Source organism: Rhinatrema bivittatum, chromosome 1, assembly GCF_901001135.1.
Source record: "Rhinatrema bivittatum chromosome 1, aRhiBiv1.1, whole genome shotgun sequence".
Lineage (NCBI taxonomy): Eukaryota > Metazoa > Chordata > Amphibia > Gymnophiona > Rhinatrematidae > Rhinatrema > Rhinatrema bivittatum.
In genome coordinates, this window is record NC_042615.1 from 722,776,901 (window position 1) to 722,793,308 (window position 16,408).

Below are 16,408 nucleotides of genomic sequence, written 5' to 3' on the forward strand. Positions count from 1 at the left end.
GAATGCAAGTCTGTAGGTGATGTTTCTTTATAACAAATCTGAGATACGTCTTGTGGTTTGATGTATCCCAATGTGAATATGCATTTCCTTTATATTCATAGATCACAGCCAAACCCATTTGTTTAGTAGGAACAGCGTGCGCAGGATAAGCATCCTTTACTTCTCTTTCATTTGGTATTTGTTCAAGGCCCTCAGGTCTAGGTTAGGATAGAAATACCCCTCCTCCCTAATTTTCTTTGGAATCAGGAAATATCGGAAATCAAATTCCCTCCTTTTTTATGATGAGCCAGGTTTGAGCGCCTTGGCCTCCAAGAGGAAGAAAATGTCTGATTTCAGAACATTGCGATGCAGCTAAGAAATGAGCATTCTCCTGAATGGACATTTGGGAGGTAGAACCCACCTGCTGAGATTACAATTAGCCAACAGTTTGCATAAACCCATAGCCTTCCTCCTATCAGAAGATCCTTCAGGATGAAGACTGGAATACTAATGATGAGCTCCAGACTCAGTCAAAAACCTGTTGCTGGTTTTGACTGGATAGTTGTGGGGGGGCTTTGTATTTCTACATTCACACTGGCACGGCCTGAATCTTTGTTGATGTCTGGGCGAGTCTGGCCCTGTAAAACACTTCTTCTGGTGGAAAAAGTTTTTCCTGGGCTCTTGAATCCTGTACTCATGAAAGAGGAGATTGGCTCAGATGAAGTATTTGAACCATGGCATGGTGGTCTTTTAAAATATTCTCCAAAGAGTTCATCTTCTTTCCCTTCCCCTCCAGTACATTAGTGAGCCTTTCCTGAATGTCTTTCACACAAGCCTGATGCTCATAGATATGAGAGTCTGCATGCATCAATGGCTATTTCAGAGGCCCTCAATGTCGTCTCAAAAACATCACATGCCAAGTTTGGAAAATGCTTCTCATAAACCTCGCCTTGTGCCATAAGCAAACTGAAGTCTTCCCTGCCTCCTGAGGGAGCCTATCAGTGAACTCCTTTGGCTTTTCTAAAACAGGATATAAGTGCTGGACCTTGTAGATCTGATAGAATGCCATATGGGACTGAAGCATTTGATAGTTTTGTCCTCCTGCAGTCTTCAATCAGCCTCAGAAGCTCTCCTTGAGTCTCCCTCCATCATGGAAACTCACCAGTCCTAGGGAGAAGGTATTTTCTGGTATTGGTGTTTATGTTCTTACCAATAGGGATGATAGAGTGTGTGGCTTCCCATATCCTCTTCTGTAACTCCTGGTAGATAGAGTGGAAAGGCACAATCACCAACTCATTCAAAGCATTGGTACTTGAGGAGATCAAATATTTCTGCTCTGGGTTTTCCTTCAACCTCTAAATTAGATGGAATGATCTCAGCCATCTTCTAGTGGGGAAGAGGAGGATCTGAAGGGGATCCCTAAGACTGCGATAAGTCATACTCAAAGAAAACTAGAGAGAGCTTACAAGGATTTACCAAACCTAACATCAACTGCCAAAGTTCAGCTTTCAGGGATCCTGAGCCAAGCGTCAATGTAGACATAGAGAAGCTGCCCTCTCAGAGATCATATGATTTGACAGTGCCCTTCCTGAGCCTCAACACTCAAAGCTTGGTCTTAGAGGTGAGCTATTTGGCACAGTAGGGAAGGCTAATGCAGTTGGATTACTCAACACAGCAAGAGAATTACCTACAGTGCCTGAAGTGCCTGAAAAAGCAGAATATAAATCAAATAAATAAATATGAGGTGTTGAACCCTATACTGAATAGACATGAAGTGTTCAAGCAACCATCTCTGCCAATTGTCTCATCAGCTCTTTTTCTGAGCCAAAAAGAAGGTGGGACCTAGGATGACTAGGCTACTTTGGGATCACTCAAAAGGTTCTGAAAACTTGAGGATGTGTCTCCAGAAACTGTAAGTGTCTGTATGCTGATCAAGGAGTAGCACTATCTTCCATGTGCAGCTATTTAGGGGTTCTGATAGGAGATTCCAGGATTCCTTTGCTTTCACAGCCATGTGTCTAAGAAGATTAGTACCAATGGACCTTCACCTTAGCTAAATTCTTTCAGCCATTTTTCTTCAGCTTCATGCTCGAGATCTCAGATCCCAAGTGTTTGGAATGAGCTGGGTGAACAAGAGCCATACTGCTAAATATCCCTTCTAAGTTATCCGAATAACTTAGATAACCTGATATCTTTGAATATTGGGCTCTATAGGTTTTTCTCTCTGGGAGCTAACTCACTGGATCTCCTTCCAGCTGTGGCTTTGAACAACACTCCAGGACTCCCTTTCTTTCTTTATCTCTCTCTCTCTCTCTCTCTCTCTCTCTCTCTCTCACAGTCCAGCTCTGCACACCAAATCACAAATCACTTTCCTCCTGGCTCCACTTGCCCCACTCAACCTGCTTCTGCCAAAGAATTCAGCACCAAAAATCCTGGTTTCACGGGAGGAATTAAACTATGCAAGAAGCTGATTCTGATTTGGTCACAATTCTCTATTGTTCGTTTTTGAGGCAGAAAGGAAAATAAACTTTTTTGCACAGGCTAAACTCTTCATTCAGGGGATACTCTGTTCTCACTGATTCATTACCATGCTGACATTCTATCTGGCTGGAAGACTGTGTCTATGATCCCATAAAGAAACAAGTTGTCATCCTTCACTGCATTCCAGCAGTTGCCAATTTTCTTTCCTCCTGAAAACAGTCTGTGGGGGACTGCTTTGCAAGTCAATCCACCAGCGCCTGTCAAAAATCATTGCTTATCAGGTACTGTTCTCCTTATTAACTCTAGCTCTGTCCTTGTAGCCAGGGCACAAGGCACCATTGTAGTAATAAACTCATGGAGGGGGAGATTTCAGTTTTTTACCTCTTTTGAAGGCTCCTCACATTATTATTAACAAAGTTGATAAGGTTTCAGCTTCTGTATTGTAGATGCTCAAAACCATTCTCAGTTAGACATTTGTGAAAATTTCCTCAGTTTTTAATATCCTTGCATGAGGAGCCGAAACTGATTTAAACCCAGATTGGTTGTTTCTGATTCTTCTTGCATATACAGTATCTCCTCCTTGTAGGGAACAAGCATCAGCCAACAACTGTATGATTCAGGGTCACAGATGTTATACTAGATATAAAATAAGGAACAGGGGAATTCTCAAATGTGTTCTTTGAAGGGAAAAGGCATTTATCCCCTTTTTACTACCCCTTTATCCAAAGGAATGTGATTTAGGGACTCCTGTGAAACTCAGAGCTCAAATGATCCCCTCCCCCAACTACCACCCAGCAGTAAATGTAGAGGTCTTTTTCTGGAAATTTCTCTTGGAGCCATAGGGACTTGGGCCAGCAGTTAATGCTTCTGGAGTGTTCCCAGCCCAGTCTGGCCTAGGGAGTAAGAGCTGTCTCAAGTTTAAACACAGATCCCCTACTTTCGTATCGCATAGTGCTGATACTGGGTCATCTCACAAGTTTTCAATACTTTATTTATACAGCAAGAAGAGCATGCTAAAATGAACATTCATCATAGAACAAATGAAGGAAACTCGTACCTTCTGGAGCAGTCCAGTTTGTGAAATTTGATACATGCTGCCATGAAACATCAGTGTCTGAATCCACAAACCATTCAACCACGTATCTCCAGGCTCCACAGTCTAAGGCCTTCCAAGTCACAACCATCCGTTCCTCTATAGTCACTGCTTGAACTCCAAAAGCACACTTCTGAGCTACCAAAAAATAAACACACATGATTAGAAATTGCACACAATCCTTCTTCCACATTTTGGAACATGTACTCTGCATAGGATGAACCAAAGCATTCATTGCAAAAGATCTGAAAGTGCAAAGGAGCAAAGGAAAATTGCTACCCACCCCCTTCAGAAAAACAAAACACTTTGTATTTTAATGGGATAGAAGAAAAATATGAGAAGATATTAAGAAACAAACATTAGATAGTATGAATGCCAATAATCTAGCAGATAGAAAAAGATCCAACTGAAGTAATGATTGTACAAAAGAGAATGGATAGGAGGAATAAGTAATGACACAGTAATTACACAGTGTCAATAGATGAAATATGAATATGCTCTTGAGGCTGAAGCATATACTGATCTAACTCCCTTCCAACCGACAGATCTAATGATGCCAACATAAGACTGAAGTTTTGTATAAGAAAAATGAGAGTACTTAATAGAACAAAAGTTCATATTCTAGATCACTAAAATAGATTGCAAGTTGATAGCTTTATTGGACCAACATAAGACATCTGAAGAAGGGGATGTATGTGCTCTTGAAAACTCAAGACTACTGCATCTTTGGATAAGTTTTCTACTGATCCAATAAAAGATATCGCAGCCTGTCTTTTTCCAAAACTAATATGGCTACTAGAACTCTATACTACGAGTAAGCTGATAAAATCTCAAATGAACCTTACACCAGGAACCAAAGCCCATACATTTCAAAAAGCTTATAACAGTGGTTTCCAACCTTGTCCTGGGGACCCCCCAGCCAGTCGGGTTTTCAGGATGTCCACAATGAATATGCATGAGAGAAAATGTACGTGTTATGGAGGCCGTGCATGCAAATTTTTTCTCATGCATATTCATTGTGGATATCCTGAAAGGACAGGGTTGGGAACCACTGGCTTATAAGGACCATTTTGTAGAAATAAGTTTTACTAAGGACGTCAGGCAATAAATTGGTACAAATGGAGGGTGTGTATATATATATTTTTTTAATTTATTTTTTTATTTTTAATGGACTTCAATGGCTAATTGTTGTAACCATTTATATTTTCACTAAATGTAACCTGACTCTCAGCTAAAGCAAGAGAAATATAAAAGTTCAGCAATTAATATTTATAAAAAATAAACTTACATTTTTCATTTACTGCTGGAATCCTCAAAGTAGCTTCCGGAGAATAACCAGCAGAGTTATAAGCAATGACAGATGCAACATAAGCATCCCCAGTTAGATTTAACTCACTCTGCTTATTAGTGGTGTTATATGTTCTTGCCAGGGCAGCATTAGTCTCTGGAAAGTATTGAATTCTGTAGCCCAGGATTATCCCAGAAAGTGAATATTCAACTAAATCCTGTTCGTAAATACAATACACAAATAGTCTGAATTATAAAAACACTGAAAAAAATATGAGCTGCACGCAATTCCTGCAAAAAAATTGTCATTTTTGATTACAGAAATCAAGACAATATAGGTCTCCTGTATCTTTTCCTCAGATTTACTTACATGCATATGAAATTCTAAAAAAAAAGGTGTAGGGCCTCATCTGATTCCCTACTATAGTTTGGTAGTCAGACTAGAAAGGTAATATAGCTTTAGCAGAGCATACCATCTATCTTTATAGCACCTGCTTGTGAGCCTGCTATAGTGGTGACTTCCTATTCCTACATAAGAACAGCGCCCCTTGTGGATTTTTAGTTGGACTTCAGAGAGGAAGGAATGTTTTCTGTTGAGTTCCTGATTTTTGGTTCAAGAATAAATCCTAGGCCCCAGACTTTGGGCCTGGATTAGAAGAAGTTCTATATTTTTTCTTTTTTTTTTTTTTTGAGGGGGAGAGAACTGCTTCTCGTGTGCGTTTGATATAAGGGACGTTTTCCACCCTTCCTTCCATATTTACACATAGGGAGAGATTTCATATTGCTTCCTGTTTGTCTTCAATTGAGAGATTCAGTATCTACTTAATCCAATCAGGGAACAGAGCTCAGACATTCATCCAGTGTTTGAGGGGAGAAAAGGTATCAAAAAGAGAGGAGCAAAATGGAACCCGTCTGGGTTGTGACCACTCAAATACTCATTCGGTATCCAGGGAGAGGAAGAAAAGTTACCACAGGAGTAAGGATATGATTACTAGGACAAGTGAGTCACAGTATGGAAAATAGGAGTTAACTGTTGGACAGGTAACTCCACCAGTAAAGACTTTCCAGTGAAGAACCTAACTACCAGGGTAGTATAGAAGGAGCTATTTTAAGAATCCATGATTGAAGAAAGCCAGAATCCCATATTTACCAAATATAATTTGTTTATTGGATTTCTGCAACAAAGAATCTAGCAAGAAGCACCGTGCAGCATCTTTAAAACATTTTTCAGTAAAGTTATGTCGAAACGCCCCATCCATTTCCAGCTTGATTATTGCTACCCACTGTTGAAACTGAGGAAGCTATCCTCCCTTCTCCCTCTCGCCACCCCACCAATGAAAGAACCCTGATGGGAGGGGATATGAAGAGAATTTTAATCTCAGGGATGTGGGTACCTGTGGCCTCCTAAAATAGGACCCTCAATCCCGGGGTTACAGAGGGATCAGTAGAGGATAACTATACTGTAGTACAGTTCTAGCTAACCCGAGTGAACAGAGCTGACCCAACATGATTTCCCTGGTCATCGCTTAGAGGGAGTAAGCTCCTTGATGCATGGGTTTGTGATCATGTAGAAAACTCTGTGCATATTTGTATACATTTGAATATAATGATACTGTACATAGTACATTGTTCATGTTTTCTTTTTAATAAAGAAGGCAATAACAGTCTCTGAATTGCTACAAACCTCGTGGGTAATTGTAACTTATGGGATTTGCAGCAATAATGTAGTAATCTTATGTACAGGCTACATACAAACTAATTCCACCATTTTTCATTGTAAAGAGATGAAAATTTGCTTGGCCTGATAGCTTAGTGGCTGTACCCATTCACTGCCAAACCTGAGTTCAAGACCCAAGCCAACTCATACTACTTCTCCAGGCTCACCTGGAGTACGAGGACTGCACAGGCCAAGCTTCCCTGCAGTGTAAGTCAAGGTTTCCTCAAACAGAAAACCAGGTAGCAAAGTAAGTGCAGGGCTGGCTAGGAAAATGTCAGCAAAGGGGGATTGTAAGGTAGTAGTGGTCATTGAGGAGTTACAGGAGGGTCCATCTCCTAAAGGGTGGTTCAGGATCCAAGTCTATGAAAGGTGACTTGGTAGGTCATTGGGGGAGCTGTCAATGAGGGAGCTGGAGAAAGGCAGCAAGAGGCTGCTTGCTCTCTGGATCTAGGATGGGAAAAGGTGTGCGGCCTTGACTCCTGTCCAGTTGGAGAGTGTCTTACTTTCTCGTCAGGGTGGAAAAGAATTCCTGGCGGAGGTTCAGCCTAAGGACAATAAGAGATTACCTTTCAATTGGAAATTTGGAAAAGAATTGCCTACAACATGTTGGCTGATCCTTAATCTTGCATATCCAAGTTGACAAACATGAAAATCACAATTCTCTGAAAAGTCATGTAAATCTAAGTATCTCCTGTGAATAACAAATGCTCTGCTACACTAAGTATACTAGTACCTTCCACATAAGACGGACAAATCTCTTTCCATCAGGCTGATGACGGATCACTCTCCATAGGTCGACTTTTCTTGACGGTGCTAATAATAAATACAAATATAAAAAATAAAAGACAGATATAACAGGAAACATGTCATTGCATTTGGGAGACAAGTTTGCTGGCACCAAATGTCTCCGTTTCATGATAACTAATGCTTTGATCTAAGGAAAATTTCTGTTGCCAATTTTTTCAAGCTGCATGGACAGGGCTTCTGGTTTTCTGCAGCAACTCAGAAGTACATGCTGAGGCACGCATTAGAAACTTCTGTGCCATATTTGTATACATTTGAATATAATGATACTGTACATAGTACTTTGTTCATGTTTTATTTTTAATAAAGTAGGCAATAGCAGTCTCTGTGGATTCCTACAAACCCAGTGGGTGGGTAATTGCAACCTATGGGATTTGCAGCAATCATGTGCTTAGGAAAATATTCCGCACAGAGAACTGCGCCGGCTTTCTCTGTGGGTAATTCTTCTGTCTGAAACATTGTGCATAGTTTTGAATAACCTAGATTACATATGTTGTATCAGTCTCTACCCTTTTCCTGCCCCCCCAGGACCGTTGGGAAAAAGGACCTGCATTATTGAACAACAGAGATACCTTTATCTGCAGACAGGTTGGGCAGTGTGCAAAGCCACGATCCCCACAGGTAAAACATTTTATCTGCGGAAAGGGCTTTCAATATTGCCCTCAAAATATTCTCCAATCTATACATTTTAATTTATTTTGTTCTTTTCTCAGTTTTAATCTTTTTTAAATGTTCAATCCTTTTTCTTTCCCCCACTTATTTTTCTCTCTCCTTTGCTAATCTCTTCTCATATCTCACCCCTCTCTCACTTAAGCCAGTTTTTCCCCCCTCTCTCGTCTTTTCTTGTCGCCATACCTTTTCCTCAGACTCTCCTCCCCCCTCTCTCCCTTCTAGTGTGTTCTCTTCCTCCAGTCTCATCTTCTATTCCTCCATATTCATGTCTCTTCTATTTCCTCTTCCCATCTTCTCTCCAGTCCTATCCTGGCCTCCCCTCCCCTACACACGCGCACTTTTTTTCAGCTAGTTTCTGTTGCTTTCCTGATTATTTTCTTGTGTCTTGGCAGTGCCATGTGACTCCGTTTATTGTGATCCATGTGGCACCAATAACTTAGAGGTATTGCATGCACTGCACAAGTCATTGGAAATGGAGCCATTGAAAGCTGGATCATGTTAGTAGTCAGAACCAGGCAATGCAGAGGAGAGTTGGGTGATGAAAAGTGCAGAAGCCCTGCTGCAGGACCAGCGAGCAGATAACTACAGGAGCCAGGAGCGGGTGCAGAAATCCCAGATTGGTGGCAAGCAGCAGCCAGGAAATGACAGCTCTATTGACATGGGTGGTGAGAGGAAAGCAGTGGAAGGGGATGGCAGCCCCAGTGACAACAGGCACATTCTCCAGCAGTTGCCCTAGAAACATGACAAACTAGAGCCCTTGACGGTATGCTCTGCATTTAGGATTACCATGAAACAGCTCAAATTTCACGCACTCCAGCAATCTTGCATCCATATCCTGTGAGACTGGATCATGAGCTGGAAGGTAAGATCACTGGGAAAAATGAAGGCATGAGGAAGACCCATTCATTTTCCTATGCATCATTCAACTCTTGCACCCAGATATCACTGATCAACGGGCACAGGGAACTAAATTACATGTACCCTCTCCCAGCCAACAACATTTGCGTAAGAAAGTGACAAAATGTTTAAGGGAAAAAAGCCTGTTTTGCTTTAAAAACCAATATAGGGTCATCTTTTAATGGAAAGCTTACCAGAATTTGGCAAACTGAATAAATCCAGTTGGGGATTGTTAGCCTAAATTGCAACAATGCCGCACAATTGCAATTGCATAATAGGTGCCAAAAGAAATGCCTCATTCACTTTTCCTTCACTACTCTCTCCCATTTCTTCTCATCTCTCTCTCAGCATGTTCTTGTCACAACTTGGCAATAAGGTGTGCAGCAGAATTCATCGATTCACAGTAATCTGACATGCGCTGTGATGCAATGCTACTGCTCTGGCTCCTGGAACTGGACTAAGATTGCCTTAGCTGGGGTTTTGAACTGGTGGCTCTGATGACTCAAAAGCAAGGGCTTTACTGAAAGAGTAGATGAGATGGTACACATCCTCTGAGACCATCTGTGGGTGTCCAGGCTGTGTGTACCACTAAGAAGTAAATACATGAACTCAGCAATATGCTATGACCCTGCTAAAAAAAAAAATGAGCATGTATGCTGCTACTCAGACATAGAGCAGCCCCAGAGGACCATCCTGTAGCAGTGATACCTAAGTCTGCATACAAGAAATTATCTTCTAACAAAAATGTTAAGGAAACCAAACTATGAGCCAGTTGGTTATGTTACGTTTGTTTAGATGGTGCAATTACACATTCTGAAAAAGCTCATGGAAGTGTCCTCAGTTATCTGTCATATATTTCTTTACAATATAAAATTTCTCTTCCCACCTCCCATCCCCGGAGTCATTGTAATGATGCCATCCTGCTTTTTTAAGTAACAAGATGTTCTAGTTTATAACGTTTGTGTTTGCTGAAGAAAATTATTATGAAAGAATGAATCATATCCATTTTAATGTAAAAAAATGTCCTAGAAATTATATTCTCATTTTTCTTGCATTGTTGCCATACATCTCTCCTAAGAAGCCATTTCTGTCATGAGCTCTAACCATTCTTGCCTGGTATTGCTCAAACAGTATCTTGGTTTTTTTAATATCAATCTAGGAGTTCCTAGTAAAGCATATACTGGAATTTAACTAGAGCAGGGATGGGCAATTCCGGTCCTTCAGGATATCCCTAATGAATATGCATGAGAGAGGACTCTGCCTCAGTTGTATGCAAATCTGCAAGGACTCTGCCTCAGTTGTATGCAAATCTATTTCATGTGTACTCATTAGGGATATCCTGAAAACATGACTGGTTTGTGGCCCTCGAGGACCGGAATTGTCCATCCCTCATCTATAGGAACTTAGTACACAGGAATTTGTTAAAAAACGTCAGTCTTAAGGGGGGAAAAAACCCCAAAAACTGCATTGGCTAAGACAGGAGTGAGCAAACTGATTAAACCAGAGCCCCCCCACCTCTTCCATTCATGCAACTGGTTGGGGCCCCCCAAGATGGGTTAGTACACACACACACACACACACACAAGGGTATTCACCAGGCAGCCACGCTGCCAATCAGTGACTCAAAGCCCCCATTTGTTTCTCTTTAAGTTGCTGAAAGGAATAAGCTCATACATAACACACACAGGCAGACAGAGACAAACATATCTCATACTCAGACAGACACAGTCACCCCATATCCAAACAGACAGACACACAAACCCCACACAGAAAGACAAAGACAACCGACATCCATACACAGAAACCCAACACTTAGACAGATAGAGACAAACATACCAGATCCTGATAGAAAAACAGACACACCATACCCAGACAAATACATGCAGACCCACCCTATCACATACAGAGGCACAGGCCACTCACACATGCCAAAGCATACCAGACAAACTCAGACACACATACAATGGTAAGGACTAGAAAATGTTTCCAAAGACTTAGGTGCAGCCAAACTCTTATAGGTGCTGAGAAAAACTCCATCCTACCCTACCCAACTTTTTTTTTTCTGTTTTCTCTCAATTTTCCTAATTTTCGCTCTCTATTTTCTTATTTTTCTTACTGTGCTCATCTTTTTTATTTTCTCATGTTTTGACTTGGTTATTTAACTTTTTTCACTTTTGCCTTTATTCTCCCTTCCCCATCGCTTCATTCTCTCTGGCTTCTTTGCCCATTCCCCTCTCCTAGTTCACTACTTCTTTCCCCCAGGATGGGCAATATCTGTGATCTCTCTTTCTGGGCAGGGACCTAGCGGCAGCAGGAAACTCCTCCGGTTGAGGCCTGAGGGATGTGGAACACCATCATGACTTCCCCCATGTCCAATTCTAACGTAGAGTAAGCGGCTCCCCGCCCAGGCCCAGCACAGCAGAAGCAGCTCCTCTCCCCAGCCCACCAAAGGAGATGCATGGCTAAGCCATGGCACGCTTTCAATGAAGACACTGCGTTCTGGCAGCTCCCTTCCTCCTGAACCTGCAGTGCCTCCACAGCAAAGACTTGATGGTGTAGCCAGTTTGAGGTTTTTTCCCTCCCTTCAGGACTGTTCAAGCCCCCCCTAGTTTGTTCAGCCCTGGGTAAGATAAAACTTTTGTTGAATCAGTTCATTATCTAGAAGCTCAGATCTCAAACTTGCCATTGATAACATCAACCCTTACAAAACTGCCAACATCATAAACTCTAAACCAACTTCTTGGTTCACACAAGGTCCAAAGACACTGAAAAGAACAGGCAGAAAACTGGAATGGAATAGGCACAGGTCCAAATTGGAGCTAGACAAATTTGAATGTAGAAAGCACCATACAGTCTACTGTAATGCTATAATGCTACAAAAGGATGTAAAGAAAACCTACTATACCAGAACAATCAAGCAGAGAATTCATTTAGAGCTCTATTTAGAATGATCTGCAAACTCCAGGGTTCCACCCCCCCCCCCTTCCTCCCTCCCTCTTGACCAAGGCCCACTGTAACAAACCAGCCACATTCTTTGTGGATAAGATTAAATGTATTTGATTAGAACAGCAGACCAACAGAAAGCCTCCCACAAACACAACAACCTTCTCCATAAGACTCACTAACAAACTTAAGCCCACTACAAGTAAATGACATGGACACCTTGCCGACAGGCTTCCAAGTTTTCTACCAGCTGTGAAGACCCCTACCCATCCATCAAGCCAAACTGGAATTATTCCTCTGCATCCAGACCAACATCAGTGCATCTTTATCAGAGGCCCATTTATAAAAATAGTGATAACACCCACCTTGAAGAAACCAAACCTGGACTCCAATGACCCAAACTATTGGCCAGTCTCCAACCTTTTCCTGAGGAAAACTATAGAGAAGGCAATACTAGTCCAACTATTTGTGTATTTGTCTGCCACCAATGCATTAGATCCCTACCAATTTGGCTTCCACCCACAACATAGCACTGAAATTATACAAATTAGCCTAGTCGATAAACTCAGATTCCAACTAGATCAGGGATAATCGGCAGTGCTAGTACTCCTGGATCTCTCAGCTGCATTTGATACAATAGATCACAACCTCCTCATCTACACACTAACTGATCAGAGAGTGACTATCCAGCCTGGTTCACTACCTTTCAAACTAAATGCACCCAATCAGTAGCCCTAGGAACTGCTCTCTGAGATCCACACTCTCTCCCCTGTGGTGTACCACAAGGATCCATCCTCTCACCCATTCTGTTCAACATTTACATGGCCCCTCTCAACAAACTCAGCAAACTACCACTACCACATCACATACTACTCCTATGCCAATGACATTCATCTATTAGTACCATTCAGTACAAACCCAGGCCCAAACATTACAAGCCTAAACAATTGCCTTGTATCAACTGCCAACTGACTGCAGCAAAACAAACTGAGCCTCTACCCGAAAAAGAGTGAGACATTATGGATTGAGAAGAAAAGCTAACCATACCATACCTAACATATCCTTGAAGGAACCACTCTCACCTCAGCTCCCAAGTGCGGAGCCTAGGCTTTATCCTAGACTCTCAGATTACCACCAAAGTCTAGATTCAAGCAGTATCCAAAGCAACTTTTTTTCACATTCACCAGCTTCGCCACCTACAACCCTTCCTAGATGACGCCTTTATGATAATCTCTCATATAGACTATTGAAATGCCCTCGATTCTGGACTCCCAACACTCTAAACTGCCAACTATAACTTATACAAAATGTTCCCATGCTTACAATAATGAAAACAAATAAATTCAATCCCATCACCCCATTCTGAAATCCCTAAACTGGTTCCCAACCTATTACTGCACAAAATTTAAACTTCTAGTCTTAGCTTATAAAACACTTAAAGGTATGGCACCAACCTACCTTGAGCAATCTCTCACTACCTATTCTTCCCTTTCAGTTCTTTATCCCAAGTATGTCTAGTGGTGCCATCTCCCAAGACTATGAGTCTCTTTAAAACTCAAGAAAACCTTCACAGGCTCAGTACCATTGTTATGAAGCTCCCTACTGTTCCCTATCAGACTTGTGTCAGATCTCCTATCTTTCAGAAAGCTGGTAAAAACATGGCTTTTTGAATCAGCGTTTGCTACATACCAGTGACACATGCTCTATTATAGAGTTTGCAGATAACCTTAAAATGCATTACAAAGACTAGAACAAAATTGTGATACTGGAAAATTCTGTACATAACTACCAACAACTATGTATAATAATCATTAAGATATTTAAAAAAACTCTTCATACAGTCCTCAACTGTTTATAGAACCTTCAATGACTTACACTGTTTATATTCTGTTTAACATGCCTTGAGCATAAGATGGTTGGAAAATCCTGGCTGGCTCAGGTTAGCTCACACCTCTGACAAGATGGGGATATTATAATGGGTATAATGGAAACAATTTCCAGTGGTACATCAAAAGAGGAGCTGCTTACAGATTTCCTTTTAGGGATATCTTGCTTAGGACTATCAGGATAATCAGGATGTTTAGGCCTCCTTATTACAGAAGTATTCTTTTGTTAGCCAACAAGCTCAAATTTTTTCTTCCCCCCTCCCCTCCCCCCCCCCCCCCCCCCCCACACACAGAAACCAATGGTCATGGGGAGTAGAATAGTTAAGAAAAGAGCACCCATTACAATTGTTATAGGGTCCCAGACAAACACAGAAATGACAGCAGAAAAGAACCAATAGTCCATCCAAGCTGCTCATGCTACCATCTGCTGCACCATGCAGGTTACCCCCATGTATCAGTCAGTGCTGCTTGACGTGCTCTGCTTATGAACTTGGCCGTAGAAGCAGCCCTGTGTTTTTTCATTAATGTCTGTGCATCAGTACCCCAGTCTTTAAAAATGTTATGGCGTGTGTGGGTTGTCTCTAAATCCAAATTCCTCTTTCCTTCCATCCCTCCCCCCCCTCCCCCCTTCCTTCAAAGCAGAGAGCGATGTTGCAATTGCATCAAAAACATTAAGGCTTAATGGCTAAAGGCAGTAATCCCACATCTTCTGTTAAGGGTAGTAACTGCTGCTCTGTGCAGGTTATCTTCATGCTTATCAGTTCCCCAGATTGCCAAATTTGGGGCCCTTGTTGGTTGCTGTCTGATCCAATTCCCCTTTTCCCCTGCCATTGAAGCAGAGAGCAATGTTGGAGTTGCATCAAAAGTATCAAGGCTTATTGGTTAAGGGTAGTAACCGCTGCACTAGCAAGTTATCCCCATGCACGCTTTCTTTGTTTCCTTTAGGATTTAGCCATTGAAGCAGTCCTGTGCTTCTTCCCTTATGTCTGCATATCAGTATCCCAGACCTTGGAAGTTGGGGCCCTCGGCTGTCATCTGAATCCAATTCCTCTTTTCCCCCTGCCGTCTAAGCGGGGAGCAATATTGCAGTTGATTTAAAAGCCTCAAAGCATATTGGTTAAGGGTAGTAATCTCCATGCCTTCTGCTAAGGGTATTAACTGCCATACCAGCAAGTTCCCCCCCCCCCCCCCCCCCCCCCCCCCGCATGCTTTTCTTATTTCCATCCTTTAGCCTGTAGAGATCCACAGTGTTTATCCCCTACTCCTTTGAATTTTTTGACTGTTTTCTTCTTCACCACCTCCTCCAGAAGGGCATTCTAGGCCTCCACCACCTTCTCCATGAAGAAATATTTCCTGACATTGGTTCTGAGTCATCACCCCTGGAGTTTCATTTCGTGAACCCTAGTTCTATTGTTTTCATTCCAATGGAAAAGGTTCAAAGTCCATACATCAAAGAACCCTTTTAGGTATCTGAATATCTGTATCATATCTCCCCTGCACCTCCTCTCTTCCAGGGTATACATATTCAGATGCTTCAGCCTCTCTTCATGGTCTTCCGATACAGACTCCACACCATTTTCATCTCCCTTCTCTGGACCACCTCTATTCTATCTCTATCCTTTTTGAGATACGGGCTCCAGAACTGAACACAATACTCCAGGTGAGGCCTCACCAAGGACTTGAACAAGGGCATCATCACCTCCATTTTCTTACTGGTTAGTTCTCTCTCTGTGCAGCACAACATTCTTCTGGCTTTTGCTATTGCCTTGTCACATTGCTTTGCAATCTTCAGATCCACAGACACTATCACCCTAAGATCCCTCTCTTGGTCCGTGCACATCAGTCTTTCACCCACCATCACATACAGCTCTTTTGGATTACCACATCCCAGAAGCATGACTCTGGGTTGCCTACATCTAGACAGGCCAAACCACCAGCTTACTAACTGAAGGGAAGGGTTAGGTGCTGCACAGTCCAGCAGAGCCTCCCAGCAGCCACTGACTAAATGGAGATTAGCAGAACTCCCCCACAGGGCAACTGACTCACAGATGGAAGAGTGGTTCTATGCAGACCACCAATGAACCTCTAGCCAGGGGTCAACAATCCAACTGAACAGCTTTGTGTGTTCTTTTGCCTCTTCCTTTTGGTCCTCTATCCTATGAAATGCCTAGGACAGTTTATTTCCTGCAGAGATTTTCAGTTATAAAAGGCTCTTGACAAGCTTACCTTTAACACCTGAGTCCTTCTTTACAGGCTCCTTAGAGCATTGCTTTTTCACCTATTTATTCCTATCCCACTACTTTTCACTAGTAGCTACAGCTTCTATTACAATTGCAGTTGTTTCTCCTCTGACTACTGGGCTTCCAGAAACTTAACAGCTGTGTTGGACACTTGTCTGTGCAGCTATTCTGACATCCACAGTGATTTCTAATAAAGGTTATTTGGTATTCAAGAATTGAGTTATCTAGTATTTGAAGCTGGAAAAGTAAAAACTTTTAAGTAACTGTTCAGCAATTCAAGAAAAGGCTTATAATTTGTGAGAATAGTACAGTTTTACATGTGACATTTTATTTAAATTGTTAATGAGCTGTTGTGATGCAAAATTATACAAAGCAGATAACTAGTAGTAAATTTTGCACATAGTAAAAT

General features: G+C 41.8%; 1 protein-coding gene across 1 annotated transcript in view; it reads right to left on the reverse strand.

Annotated features, from left to right (window-relative positions):
* The window catches only part of IL31RA (interleukin 31 receptor A), a 201,815-nt gene that overhangs the window by 47,016 nt on the left and 138,391 nt on the right, over positions 1 to 16,408 (reverse strand). Inside the window, exons 15-17 of the mRNA XM_029619639.1 lie at positions 7,291 to 7,370; positions 4,842 to 5,058; positions 3,518 to 3,691 (exon numbers count right to left, since the gene is read on the reverse strand). Of these exons, the coding sequence (XP_029475499.1) occupies positions 3,518 to 3,691; positions 4,842 to 5,058; positions 7,291 to 7,370 (471 nt within the window). The remainder of the gene's footprint in view (positions 1 to 3,517; positions 3,692 to 4,841; positions 5,059 to 7,290; positions 7,371 to 16,408) is intronic.